This window comes from Panthera onca, chromosome B3 (assembly GCF_046562875.1).
Source record: "Panthera onca isolate mPanOnc1 chromosome B3, mPanOnc1 haplotype 2, whole genome shotgun sequence".
Classification (NCBI taxonomy): Eukaryota; Metazoa; Chordata; class Mammalia; order Carnivora; family Felidae; genus Panthera; species Panthera onca.
The window spans coordinates 141626722-141641091 of record NC_138344.1 but is presented as its reverse complement, the minus strand read 5'-3'; the positions used below and the strand labels follow the sequence as shown (position 1 = coordinate 141641091).

The following is a 14370-nucleotide window of genomic DNA, read 5'->3' as shown; positions in this document are numbered from 1 at the left end:
CCGGGTACCCCACTGTAACCATTTTAAAGTCTACAGTTTGGTTGCATTAAATATATTCACACGGTTGGGCTGGAAGGGTTTTAAAGCAGGGGAGTGAATGAAGCCATCTGATTTAAGTCTTAGAAAATTCAGAAAGGTATAGTGTGTGCCTAGATCCCCAGAGGTGAAATCCAGAAGTCTGCACATAGTCCTTGTTAAGATTAATACAGGAGCCATCAGCACTAGCACCAACTGTGAGTGAGTTACCAACAAAACAAGAAATGAAAAGCCAATTGTCAATTTGGAGAAGTGGCTGCGGCTCCCATCCCTCAAGGCTTCTGGGTGCTTATGAGCTAGAAGACCTAGAAGGAAAAGGGAGGATGGAGTTGAGACCCACAAAAAGGCTGTGAGGTACCAGAAATTCTGTAGTTTGTGACTCTCCTAGAAGAAACAGGGTCCGGGGCGCCTGGGTGGCTCAGTCAGTTATGCATCCGACTTCGGCTCAGGTCATGATCTCACCATTGGTGGGTTCGAGCCCCACGTCAGGCTCTGCACTGACAGCTCAGAGCCTGCTTGGGATTCTGTATCTCCCTTTCTCTCTCCCCCTCTCCCCCTCGCACTTGGTCTCGGTCTCTCTCTCTCTCAAAAATAAATAAACATTTTAAAAAAATGGGTGAGGGGCGCCTGGGTGGCTCAGTCGGTTGAGCGTCCGACTTCGGCTCGGGTCACGATCTCGCGGTCCGTGAGTTCGAGCCCTGCATCGGGCTCTGGGCTGATGGCTCAGAGCCTGGAGCCTGCTTCCGATTCTGTGTCTCCCTCTCTCTCTGCCCCTCCCCCGTTCATGCTCTGTCTCTCTCTGTCTCAAAAATAAATAAATGTTAAAAAAAAAAAATTAAAAAAAAAAAAAAATGGGTGAGGGGGGACCACCACCACCACAAGAGACGTGGTCCAGGTTCCAACAGAAGTGCTTCCAGCACGCCTATAGCAGGCTCCTTCCCTACTGCACACTTCTTACATTCAAGGGAAATCGTTTACCCAAGAAAAAAAGAGCCCATCGCAACTATTTACATTGTCTTCATGTTTAATCGTATCTGAGACCACTGTGTAAGACCAAAGTGATTTCATGGTTATTAAGAATTTTAGTCAGGGACACTCTAAGGGCACTCTGACTAAGCCACCAGGGTGGCTCGGTCGGTTAAGAGTCTAACTCTGGCTCAGGTCACGATCTCATGGTTCGTGGGATGGGGCCCAGCATTGGGTTTTGTGTTGACAACTCAGAGCCTGGAGCCTGCTTCGGATTCTGTGTCTCTCTCTCTCTGCCCCTTCCCTGCTCGCTTGCTCTCTCTCTCACTCCAAAAAAAAAAAAAAAAAAAGAAGAAAGAAGAAAAAAAAAAAACCTCTAAAATTTTTTTTTACTCATTGGGGAAGCTGGGTGGCTCAGCTGGTTAAGCTCAAGTCATAATCTCATAGTTGGTGAGTTCCAGCCCCACATCGGGCTCTGAGCTGACGGTACAGAGCCTGCTTCGGATTCTCTCTCTCTCCCCTGCTCACAGGCATGAACGTGCGCGCACGTGTTCTCTCTCTCTCAAAATAAGTGAATGAACTTAAGAAAAAAAAAGTAGGAAGAAAAAAAGAATTTTACTCAAGTTCCTAATACCTCATTCACCAGATCACTTTAAAATTAGAGTTCTGCTTTAAGAAAGTGAGTGTATCTCCCTACTGTCATGCAGGAGTTCAGAAAGTAGAATTTCTTTGTTCTAAAGGAACTGAAAATGCTGTTAGGGATCCCCCAACTCTAAGTCATTTGACAAAGAAACCAAGGTCAGACGTTAAGATTCCAACGAAGATACTTTGGTCAGTGCCCTCTAAAGAGGAAATCTGATGCTTGTTACTAATGATTCCCAGAAACCCAGGCTTGCTATTATTGATAATTACCCACAAAGTTAAACAGAATGGGACCTACTAACATAAGGTACTCAGGAATAGGAAACGGTTCTCCTGTGTCATTAAGTCCCCCACACATAGACAAGTACCAACTCATACAGTACAGTCAACTAACTTCCAAACCTACGCAGCACATCTTCCTAATGTTCCACGAACCGTAATGAAATTATTACCGTCAACCTCCAAACAGTGTTTCAGATGCCAAATTTTAAAATACGAGATTTGAATGTTTACCCAACAATACTATAGAATACAACCCACGGGTAAATATTCAGATGTAAAAATTGTAAGTTTTCACTTTTAGGTCCTACATGTATGGGAAGGAGTAAAAGCAGAGTTCAGAGAATGGTCCCCCGGGAAGAGCGGATCAGGGGTTAACACAGGAATGCAGAGCTTAAGAAATGTTCATTCTAATAATTGTTTATACTCATAACAGGCCCTAAATGTCTCAGCCTTAAAACCAACCCACCTTACTAAGCAGACTTCAACAACAACAAAAAATAAAAAGCCTTTTGTAAGTATCTGTCCAGGAGTCTAGCGTACGTTTTCTAAATTATTACTTCATTTATTCTCTTTCAAGAGCCTAAAATGCTAGTTGTAGGTACCGACCTTTTCCTGATACAGACTTTTCCTTTCCCACCAGGGGGAGTCAGCGGTTGACAGTGGGAGGAAGAGGAAAGGCGAGTAACCTGGGGACAGTCTGTGCCAGCAAGCCAGGCTTTCAGGACTACCAGGTCAGGAATCAGGATCCGTGACTTCGCCTGCCCTATGTAGGTCGCAAGGTTGACAAGATCACTTTGGAGGGCTTCCCTAGCTTGGCTCCATGGGAATTTCTATGCACAGCATCTCAGTTAAAGATAAACAGCAGATAAAAAAGGACGAGGTGGAAAACCCACAGGAGGGGCAAATGGTCAGGACTAGTAACTTTTAGCAAACCTGAACTTCTTAACATGTAGAACTGAGAGAAAATTAAATACTTTCCAACTTTCTTTCAATCTACTGATTTTAACATCAACGGTTTTCGAGTCTTAGATGTTTTACTCAATCCAGTACAAAGCACTTCTATATTTGGTCTAACATAAGATAATTAAAATACCAACAGCCTTGAGTGAAGGTCATAATTTCTGCATACCCGAAACCTCAAGATTTTAAAGCCTTCTTAGTCTTTTCTCAACACTAAATGTCTTAAATACTCAGCTTTTATCATGAGCTTCCCTATTCGGCCCAATGATTAAGTGGTTTAGCATACAGTAAGCTCTATAAAATAGGATGTCACTCCCATACAATAATGATGACAATTTAGGGAAAAATAGACATCTCAGACTGTGCCCTAAATCTAGCAACATGGCAATGTTCATTAGTCATACTGCCAGGGAAAAAAAAACAAAAGTAAACACGGCCTTAAAGCAATGGATTAAGGATGTTCAAGACACAACTGAAGAGCGATGAAATACTGAAACATACATAGCGTATGTAGCCTTACTGGGCCTACATCTTCTCATCTGCAAATTTAAGCAGGTCCTGCTCTAGTATCTACACAATGGAAAACTATTCAGCCTTAAAAAGGAATAAAGTACGTTCTACAATGTGGATGAAACTTGAAAACAGACTAAGTCAGACACACGAGACCACAGAATGTAGGATTCCATTTAAATGAAATGTCCAGAATGGGCAAATCCAGGGAAACACAAAGTAGATTAGTGGTTGCCAGGGCCTGGGGGGCAGGGGGGGGGCAGAGGAAAACTGGGAGTGATTGCTAATGGGGTTTCTTTCTGGGATGATGGAAATATTCTGGAATTAGCTAGCGGTGATGGCTGTACAACCTGGTGACTATAGTGGAAGCCACTGAACTGTGCCCAAGTGAATTACACCAGTTAAAAGAGGAAACAAAAAAGTTGATTTCTAAGGACCTTTCAAGTCTAAAACTACTCTAGTATAGAACCAGTAGATTCCTTTGCTGTCACTCCATTAAAAAGATGACAATCACACAGATTGTTGTTACTCTGTGGGAAATTAAAGTAAGACGGCATACAAGCAACAGAAACCCATAAAATCCAGATTTGGCTTCCACAAACATGCTGGCTCCCACTACTTTTTTTTTTTTTTTTTTTTTTAACTAAGAGGTACTAGCGAATAACTAGAGCTCTGAGAATACCCTGTGTAAAATTATTTTTATGAAGACTTCACGTAACTAAGCTTGGACTTGGGCAAAACTGTCACGTCACAGCTCATTTCCAATCTAAAGGACTTTTCATGAAACCACACTGTAGTTAAAACTCTCATGCCTGGGATCAAATGAGATTTGGTGGTGAAAGCACTGAGCACATTGCCTACCAGTCAGCACACAGACACGTAGAAATTCAGCCTAACAGTGAACCTGCTTTGATTTCTTCACCTACTATCAATTATCTCCTTATTTCAGTTCCAAAGATTACACTATATTCAGAATCTGTACTTGGGACGTGCACAGTTAATCACAAACTATTTAGCGTCTCTTTGGTGTTAATTCCAAACCACAAGGACAAGGAAGAGGGATAGCTTACCACAGGCCATACTATGTTATTGCCATCAAATATTTATAATCAGCTTTATGTACAGAGTCCTCTGTTATGCAGACAACTAACTCTGCAAAGAAATGGGCATTAAAATAACCCCAAACTGTTCAACTCTGTAAGCAGCCACTTACAGGGGAAATAATGACTTTTCAACGCTGACTTAATTGTAAATTACCTCCCATTAGTCAGGCCCCTCAAATGCCCCCCCACCCCCCGCCCCACTGGCTGACTTGATAGGCATCACTTCATCAAGTAAAGCCTCCATTATCAAGTTTTCTGGGTATGGGAAAGCGGGTAAGCAACTTGGTAAGATCAAGGACAGAATATATAACGCCCTGGTTTTCTAAATTCCTGTAAAACCAACATGTCCTCACTGTGAGAAAAAGTAAATTTACTTTTATGTGGTGGGCGTATCTTTAGGTATCTAATACCTAATTTCAAATAGTATCCTGATTCCAGCAAAATTCAGTAAGAATTCATATTAATGGAAAAACATGGCTTTTAGTTTCCACACGATCGGTGTACATGCGCTCATTCTTAAGCCACCAGAATCTACAGAAGGTGCTCTGACAACCATCAAGTAAGTTGGTGGACAGGTCTCACGTACCTCCGACTAAACCCAAACTCCTAAGACCTCCACAAGACACTCAAATCCAGAACAGCAGCGCCTATTAATACCTGCTATCGAATTCTGGCAGCAACTCGGATCCCTTGGCTCGGTCCTCGGAGTCCCAGATCCGTCCGAGGTTAGCTAGCTCGGCTCGGGGCTTGCAGGAGCTACAACCAGACCAGCCTTCCCTACCGGCCTTTTCACCTCGCGCTTCATTTGTTCCTCTCAATTGTTAACGATCTTTTAATACTCAAGGGTCATCGCGCTTGGAGGCTCCGTCCAATTCTGAGAATTTATGAGACAGCGGTAAAGTAATCCTGGGAGAAGGATTCTACAACACAAACTTGGTACTACGTGTGACGATCTTCACAAATAGAAAATTAACTAGCCATGGCAGGATCATTCTCAGTGTAGTCACTATCCCGGCAATTTAACTAGATAGCGTGTGAAAAAAAGAACAAGATGCCCACAGGAGAAAAAGCCAGCTTTTCCATGGTTATAAAGTTAAAAAAAAAAAAAAAATCAACACGCAGTAAGTCCCTTTCGCTCTAGATATTTTCTTTGGCTTCGTAGAATCTCTTCACGGGGAAAGAAAGTAGATGGCCTTCTGTCAACTAAAATTCGTGCAAAGACTTAAAGTACTCGACTTTATTTAGTGACAAACGTCCCCAGTCGCGTAGATAACCGACCTATTTGCAACGCGCCGAACCCGTGGCAAACTGAAACTTCCCCAAACGTAAAGGGTTAAGAGCAATCTACAAAACCTCGCGGACCCTCGCCCCGACGTGCTGCGGGGGGCGGGGGAGGGAAGCGAGGACCTCGCCGGCAGCGCGGTGACAGGCCCCGGCGGCGCGGAGCCTGCACACGCGGGCCCTACGTGCCGCCCAAGTCCCGCCCCACCGAGGCGAGCGCGGGGAGCACGGGGAGCGCAGCCGCGGGCAGAGTCCGGCCTGCGCGCCGGGCGTGGGAGCGGAAGGCGCCTCTCGGGAGCAGCTGAGGGTCCGGGGAAGGGGAGGGGGAGGGAGGGGAAGGGGAGCGGGGCGGGGCCGAGACGCCCCCCAGAGGAAGGCGGGGGAAAGGCGACGGCGGGCGGCCCGGCCGGGCGCGAGCTCCGCGCAACCCGGCCGAGGCCCGCCCCGCGCCCCCCCCCCACCCCCCACCCCCAGGCCTCGCGGGGAGCCAGCCGGGCGGGGGCGGCGGACAACGGGCCGGCGGCCGTCCGTTGGCCCCAGCGCGCCCCGCCCCGCCGCGCCGCCCCGCCCCGCGCCGCGCGGCCGCCCCGCCCGGGGAAACTACGCCATTGCGGCCTAGCGGGCGGCGCCGCGCCTCCCGCCGCCATCTTCGGCCCGCCGGCCCGCCGGCCCGCCGCCCCCGCCGCGGCCCGCCATCTTTTGGGGCCGCCATACTTGCCCTGCGAAGAAGATGGCGGCGCCCATCACACACATAAAACATGGCTTCCCTTCAAAACAAAAACATCCCGGGGGCCGGCGCGCGCCGGCGCTCACCTGAGGACCACATGGTGACCGAGAATTCGCCCTCCAGGGTCTTGATCTGCACCTGCTTCTGCTCCCACTTCTTGTTGCCCGCGTCCGCGCCGCCCGCCGCCCCGGCCCCGCCGCCGAGGTAGCCCTTCTTGCCGCTCTTCTTGCCGCCGCCCTTCTTGACGCGGCCGCCGCCCGACGACGACGAGCCGCCGCCGCCGCTCTTGCCGGCCGCCGCCACGGTGACCAGCGTCTGCTCGATGTAGTCGTCGTCGCCGCCGGCCGGCGCGGGCACCGGGATGAGGATCTGGTCCTCGAAGCCGTCCTCGGCGCGCAGCCCGTCCGAGTCGTCGCCGCCCACCACCTCCTCGCGCGTCTGCACCAGGATCACCTCCTGGTGGTGGTGCACCTGGGTCGGGTCGTCGGTGACGAGCGGCTGCAGCGCGATCATGGGCGGGTGGTGGTGGTGGTGGTGGTGGTGGTGGCCCGCGTGCCCGTGGCCGCCCCCGCCGCCGTGGTCGCCGCCACCGCCGTCCTCGTCGTCGTCGTCCTCCTCTTCCTCCTCGCCCACCACCGTGGTCTCGATGGTCTCCACCGGGATGGTCTCCACCTCAATCTCGTGCAGCTCCACGATCTCGGCCGGCATCTCCGAGCCGTCCGTGGCGATGTAGAGGGTGTCGCCCGAGGCCATGGCTGAGGGCTCCGCCGCCACGGCCGCGGCGGCCTCCGCTCCGGGGCTACGGGCGGGCGGGCGAGGAGGCGGCCGGCCGTGGGGAAGGAAGGCAGAGGGAGGAAGGCGGCGGGCGGGCGGGCGGGGGGAGAGGGGGCGGGCGGCGGGGGGAAGGGGCGGGCGCGGCGGCGGCGGCGGCGGGCTTCCCCGCCTCCTCGCCTCGGTGCGCCCCGCGCTCGCTCGGCCGCTGCTCGCCCCGGCGCCCCGCCTCGCCGCGCCTCGGCCGCCCGCTCTGGCCGCGCCTCCTCCCGCCCTCCGGGCCGGCGCTCCGCTTCCCCCTTCCTCCTGCGCCTCCGCCTCCTTCCACACAAATACCAACTCCTCACCCCGAGCCCAGATCTCGCCGCCGCCGCCGCCGCCACACTCCGCTCGGGCTCGGCCTCGCGAGACTTCCGCGCTGGCCTCGGCCCGCCCCGCCTCGCTCCCACTCGCCCACTGGCCCTCTCGCTCCTCCCCCTCTGCCAATCGATCTGCCCGTTCGCCGTCGTGGCCCCGCCCACTCACCCGGGCTCCTCCCGGATTGGGGTCGACGGGGCGGCCCCCGCGCGCGCCGGATGGCCGCGGCGCGTGACGTCAGCGCGCCGCCACCGCCCGCCGCCGAGAGTCGCGCGGCTCCCGCCCTCCGCGGTGCCACAGCAGCGAGACCCGCCGCCCCGGGCCCGGGCCGCACTCGGGAGCGGGGCGTCGCCGCTGCAGCCGCCGCCTCGGGAGCCGGTGAGCGGTGCGCGGTCCCCGGCGCCGCGGGGGAGGGGGCCTGCGGGAGAGGGCGGGGTCGGCCGCACGCGGGGTCTAGGCAGGCCAGCGGCCCGGAGGACGCGCGGGGGAGCGGGCGGCGCGCGCGGGGCGGTCCCGGCGCCCAATAAAGTCTGCTTTGATGAGAAACGCCTGTGCCTCCTTTTTCGCGTCGGGTGGCGTTTGCTCTCGGCGCCTGGCTCCGGGCGGGCGATGGCGGCGGTGAGTGTGCAGGGCCAGGCGAACAAAGGCGGGCGGGCCGCAGAGGAGAATGGCCGTGGGCCTCCGCGGGCCCGCATCTCGCCGCGAGCGCCCTTCCCCGCGAGGCGCGGGGCCCGGGGTGCCGAGCGCAGGTGGGCCGCGCCGGACGGCCGGGGCGGGGCGGCCGGGCGGAAGCGGCGCGCGGAGCCCCCAGGTCCACCGTTGGGAGGATGTCCGTTATCCTTTTGTGACCCGCGGAAACCTGAGACGGGGCCGTTGGGTGCCCGCTTCGCTGTAGAGCTTGGAACCACGGGGGCCCCCGCCGCTCGTCGTGTCGCTCGGCTCCTTGTGGCTTTCTAGAATTTCCTTCTGAGCTTCCCTTTCTTCGCTCTCCAGCCAATCAGTGTTTTCCTTGACCACCGTCTTCACCTATTTCTCACTTTCATAGACACTCCTCCCTTTGCCCACCAGGCTTTGCAATTCGTCTCATCCTTTAAAGCTCCCCCGTTTCTCCATTCTTCGTGCAACAGAGCCTGGATTTTTCCTGGCACGAAATAACGGCAAGTTCAGCCTTCCTGAATGGCTGGTGCAGCGAGGTGATTTTGCCCTTCCTCATCCTTCTGGTCGACCTGACAGTTGGTTTAAAGCAATAAAAATAAAGACTCCCTGATTTTTTCAGAAAATCTGGGAAGGCGTGTCTTTGTTTGCCCAGTTTAATGCCGTGCAAATTCATTGAATGCGTACGTTCTCCACGCTTATTCCTGGAATAGTGTTCCTGCAGTTGAAGCCCATCATTGTTCTGGACTGATCCATCAGTTCTTAGGTCCAACTTGTTAAAACAAGCAGGTGTCTTTGATAACATATTAGAGAAAAGTTGATTCATTCTGATTAACAAGTGACTTGATTTAATATCTAAATGCCATTCGACTTGACTTTTGAGAATTTCAGCATAAAGAGTGAAAAATGAGATCATTTTCTCTTTGCATCTGAGTTTCAAAACCTGAGTAATTCCCCTTGGAGTTCTGCACCCACACAGCTTGGCAAAGTAAAATCTGTTGAAATAAGTCATTTCTGGCTTCGTAGCTTATAAATTGTGCATAAATATTTCACAAGCGAAAACCAGTTGTGGGAGAATTTTGTATGTGGCTTAATTTCACTTTCCCCACTCTCTAGTAATTGACAAGAAAATGTTTTTGTAAGTAGTTGATACTTCCCTCTAGAAACACCAGAAATGGGGGAAGTACCTGCTTAGCTTCTAAATCCTAGATCTGTAGACGTTCACCATCAAGGGGAGAAAACTGAAAAGGGCTTAAAACTTGGGAAGGATGGCAGGTGCAACACAGCATTAAGATGTCCCTAAGTGCTATCCTCACACCTGCTCCACGGGTAGCTTTTAAAACTTGCCCCAGGGCAGGTGACCTGTTGAACGTAGGCCTGGAGTTTTCTGTGGTGGGAGGTATTCTTGCTTTCAGCGCTTTAGCCGTGAAGGATCTTACGACTAGATGTGCCAAGATCCTGCGCTGTATGGGCACTAACCTCGCACTTGCTGCAAAAGGTGAATATCAATTTAAAAGGACAGGTTAAGTTGCCATTTCAGAACCATGGCTCTGAAAGTTTGGGTAATTTTACTGCTTTTTCTCTTCTGTTTGGGCAGAGTGAATTGAGCCAATGAGCATTCCCTCTGAATGTTCTAGAGTCCCTTTTTGTTTTAGCAAGAAGCCAAATGATTAGTGTTACTAAATTAAGCTGGTATTTCTCTTAACACAGATCTTGGGTGCTTTTCCCTTTCCAACTGTGAGGGCAAAGGGTATGGCTGTGTCTGTCTCTAGCTCCATCCCTTATACATGGAATGATTGTTTGCTTTTTGGCTCATCAAAAAATGAAGGCGACATGACAGGAGTTCTGTATGATAGTGCTGGACTGTTTCAAGGGTCTCAAAAGCTCCAACTTCACCCAAGACTTCCAGTCTACTGCAGAAATGAATGGAAACAACTGTGGAAAAAACTAGAATGTTGGAAGAATCCTGAGTCATGCAAACTTTTCCAGGAGCTCGAGAAGTCAGAGCTCACTAATGGTTGAGGAGATGTGGTGACAAATATCTTGCAAGGAATGTGTCCTTTGGCCACCTGATCAGGACAGAAGCAGGACAGAGATGTGGGCTGTTAGCCACAACTCTTAAAGTCACCTGCCTTCTTCATCTTCCTAATGGTTTCTTTCCTGAAAGCTCCATTAAATGCTCAAACTCCGTTTTAAGAGCCTGTGGTTTAGGGAGACGCGTGGAGGGGGCAAATGTCAGGAGTGAGCAGAGTGGGGTGGGGGGAGGTAAAGGATGTGCATTAAAAAATGTTGGTACCGCTCCCGTTTTCAGACAGGGTCTTACTTATGGATTATAAGACTAGCTGTTCAGTTTCATTCTGCCATATGTCCATTTTTTTAATTTCTTTTTTAATGTTTTTATTTTTTTTTATTTTTCGAGACAGAGCATGAGCAGGAGAGAGAGAGACACAGAATCCAAAGCAGGCTCCAGGCTCTGAGCTGTCAGCACAGAGCCTGACGCGGGGCTTGAACTCACGGACTGTGAGATCATGACCTGAGCTGAAGTTGGTTGCTTAACCGACTGAGCCACCCAGGCACCCTGCCATATGTCCATCTGTGACAGATTGGGAATGGTTCAGGTGATGAACTCATGACGCTAAATAATTTCCCTTTCCACATACTGAGGTACCTTCCTTGTGAAATTCCTTTTGGTTAGTTCTAAACATCTAGTCCTTTTGAAGTTACCTCCAGTCGACAGGCAGTTAGTGGTCTGCATCAGCTGCAGAAAGGAGAATGTTAGAGCCGTGGACATTTTTGGTTTTTAACGGACAGGGAAAGCAGCTGAGGAAGGAACTGGTTGAGGTCACAAAGACACATTGCAAGGTAGCCACGGGGCTGCATGTAGAGCGAGCCCCTGCTTTTGTTAGACTGCAAAGCCTCCAAGTTTGCAGGGGTTGAATTCCAATTTAAGTCCAGGCCGAGTGTCCTTTTTATTTTTTTAATGTTTATTTTTGAGAGAGAGAGACAGAGCATGAGCAGGGGAGGGGCAGAGAGAGAGGGAGGCACAGAAACTGAAGCAGGCTCCACGCTCTGAGCCGTCAGCACAGAGCCCAACTTGGGGCTCCATCTCACAAACTGAGATCGTGAGCTGAAAACACAAGTTGGATGTTTAATTGAGCCACCCAGGTGCCCCTCCAGGCCGAGTTTCCAATAAAATACTTGGGAAAATCAGGTTGAAATTTCACGTTTGTGCATCTAAGTTATGCTAAGTTTGTATCAATACAAGTCAAATGAGGGACGCCTGGGTGGCTCAGTTGTTGAAGCTTCTGAGCTTCAGATGGTGATCTCACAGCTTGTGAGTTTGAGCCCCGCATCAGGCTCTGTGCTGACCGCTCAGAGCCTGAAGCCTGCTTTGGATTCTGTGTCTCCCTCTCTCTGTCCCTCCCCTGCTTGTGTTCTCTCTCTCTCTCTCTCTCTCTCTCTCTCTCTCTCTCTGTCTCAAAAATAAATAAACTTTAAAAAGACAAATACAAGTCAAATGAAACACTATAGGCATGCATTTGCTGTCTTAATCATCTAAACTATAGTTCTCGGTTGTGGGATCTATGAAATCTGGGCCACGAAAAGCATACTCCCCACTCCATCAATGTCTATATTAGATTTGGAGCTTAAGTTGTGGTAAGGTGCCCTGACGAGACCTCTATTAAGCTGACATTTATGTACTATTTCACGTCCTTTTATAAGACCTGAGTCAAATTCTCTTCTCTGAGGCCAAGCGGGTTCTTTCAGTACATGGATCTGGTTACTCCCCATAACACTAAGGAAAGTGGACGCGTCTTCGGTAACACATGAACCCGGTTCTCTGCTGGTCGATAGCCTCCCGAAGAGACGCTAGATCCACTTTTGCACTGACATTGGCTGCTCCCACCTGCCCAGCCAGGCAGACGCAGCGTGTGCACCTGAACAGAGTGAACGGATGCTTCTCTTGCAGCCCCTGTGACTTCTCTAGCCACGCTGGGCTGCATTTGCATGCGTGGGGCGGGTTAATGCAGTGGAACAGAATAGCTTACGAGCACCACGGAGTTGTTAGCTTGGCCTTGCAGACGGGGGGGGGGGGGGGGGGGGTTTGGAATCCAGCCTCTCGGATGGATTTTCTCTGTAAAGAGGAGTGGCCCAGGGAGTTCAGGTGAGTCTGGCTGGTCATTCTCCTTGCCAAGTGCCTGGAGGACACAGCTGTGAGCGAGGATCACACACTTGTCTTCGGGGAACCCACAGGGTCGGAGAGGATAGGTCCCAAACGGGTGGCTCGCAGATACTTGCCAGGATTCGGGTTGTGCGAAGTGCTAGGAAGAAGAGGAGAGGTGGGGGATGCTGTCAGGTAAAGGCCTTCCTGAGTAAGGGACAGCTCAGCTGGGACTGAGGCTGAAGGGACCAGAAAGTGCCTGACCCAGTGTTTGGCCGCACACCAGCCTTTCATTCTTTTATGTTAGTTTCTTTAAAAAAAAAAAAAAAAAAAAAAAAAAAAAAAACTTAGAGCGCGCAAGTGGGGGAGGGGCAAAGAGAATCAAGTAGACTGAAGGCTCCGAGCTGTCAGCACAGAGCCCATCGCGGGGCTCGAACTCCCGAACCGTGAGATCATGACCTGAGCTGAAGTCGGACACTTAACCGACTGAGCCACCCAGGGGCCTCTGTTTTATGTTAATTTCTATGTGAAACAGCAGTAGATAAATCAGGTGATAAATGTGTAAATATTGGGGAAGCCCATAACCCTCATTGTTAGCCTTGGAAATTCATCGAATTAACATTAATCCACTGAAACTGCTTTTGGGGTTGGCTGAGGTTTTCTCACTCATGCTTGGTTACTAACATCATGTCCTACTGTTGTCTTGTATCAGCCATTCCTTCTTCAAAATCCACACCTGAACTTGGGGGTTAATAGTGGAAATGGTTTTGGAACTGCAGACCTTGCGAGACAGACCAGCTGCAAAGCTGATCAGTGAGAAGAGCAGACCGGAGTCACCCCAAGCTTGGGGTCAGGTCCCAGTGGCGCAGTTTATCAATCGTGTAACATTAGCAGAGGCTTGTAACCTCTATACCCTTCATTTCCTCTGCTGTAAAATGGGCCTAACAATGCCAGTCTTCAGGCGTTATGGGCGTGCACAGTAATGGTAAGGAAAATGCCCAACTTTTGGGCTTTTTTGGTATGTAGGGTGCTTGTACGCTCAGGACCAGTTATGTTTTCTTCCTACGCTTCTCTTTTCCTGGGTGAGCTAGTTCCTGACCCTCACGTCTCAGCCTCTGCGCCTGTGCTGTGCATTCGGGTGCTGCTGGTTTTGCAACTAATGATTATAGATGGGATCCAACACTCACTTGGTTTCTTAGAGCAAATGAAAATTCATTTACTAGCCAGGTAGATTTGCCATATCAGAGGTAAGTATTTAATCTCTCTGAGCTAGGTGGATTGCTGTCTATTAAAAGTAGAATAAACAACTTGCTTTTGTGTTTTCCATGTCGATCAGAACCAGTCTCGGGGCGCCTGGGGGGCTCAGTTAAGCGTCTGACTTGGGCTCAGGTCATGGTCTCGCAGTTCGTGAGTTCAAGCCCCACGTCAGGCCCCATGATGTCAATGCAGAGCCTGCTTCAGATCCTCTGTCCCCCTCTCTCTGCACCTTCCCCACTCATTCTCTGTCTCTGTCTGGCTGTCTCTCTCTCTCTCTCTGAAAAATAAATAAACATTTAAAAAAACCTCAATTTTTCAACATTGGAGCTCCCTTTGGACATGTCTGTACTGCGGACTGCTGGTGTCTCGCTCACTTTTCTTGTGACACAGGTGCTCTGGCTGGAGAGGGTGGACCCAAGGAGACTTGGCACAGGCGTCGTCATGGTGGGGTTCAGCCCCCGCCACAGGAACAGCAGCCTAGAGGTGGGAGTCAGGAAGGAGAAAGGCTGTTGATCTCTCCTCTGTGTTCCCATGAGCCACGTTCTGGTGCTGAGTTGCCAACTGACTTCCTTGGCACACCCTGGCGCACCGTTCTTTCCCTGCTTGGGTCACGTACAATTTTGAACTTGGGATTTGAAGGATGGGGGTAGGGAAGAAGGACC

The 14370-nt window shown here is 50.9% G+C and overlaps 3 protein-coding genes across 9 annotated transcripts in view; 1 reads left to right on the top strand and 2 right to left on the bottom strand.

Moving 5' to 3' along the window:
* The window catches only part of YY1 (YY1 transcription factor), a 33133-nt gene extending 25758 nt beyond the window's left edge, over positions 1–7375 (bottom strand). For all 3 annotated transcript variants that reach the window (XR_013555960.2, XR_013555961.2, XM_060620743.3), the window contains exon 1: positions 6594–7375. Coding sequence is in view for 1 of the 3 variants with exons in the window: in XM_060620743.3 (XP_060476726.1) it covers positions 6594–7260 (667 nt within the window). In the remaining 2 variants the exon portion in view is untranslated. The remainder of the gene's footprint in view (positions 1–6593) is intronic.
* EVL (Enah/Vasp-like) overlaps positions 1–14370 on the bottom strand; it is a 267581-nt gene that overhangs the window by 38457 nt on the left and 214754 nt on the right. The window lies entirely within an intron of this gene.
* Positions 7378–14370, top strand: part of DEGS2 (delta 4-desaturase, sphingolipid 2) — a 72540-nt gene continuing 65547 nt past the window's right edge. The window contains exon 1 of one of the 5 annotated variants that reach the window (XM_078447853.2): positions 7378–8013. Coding sequence is in view for 2 of the 5 variants with exons in the window: in XM_078447854.2 (XP_078303980.1) it covers positions 14150–14191 (42 nt within the window). In the remaining 3 variants the exon portion in view is untranslated. Of the gene's footprint in view, positions 8254–12373; positions 12455–14102; positions 14192–14370 lie in introns of those variants that run through there. The other 4 variants (XM_078447852.2, XM_078447857.2, XM_078447858.2 and 1 more) reach the window with 4 other exon arrangements.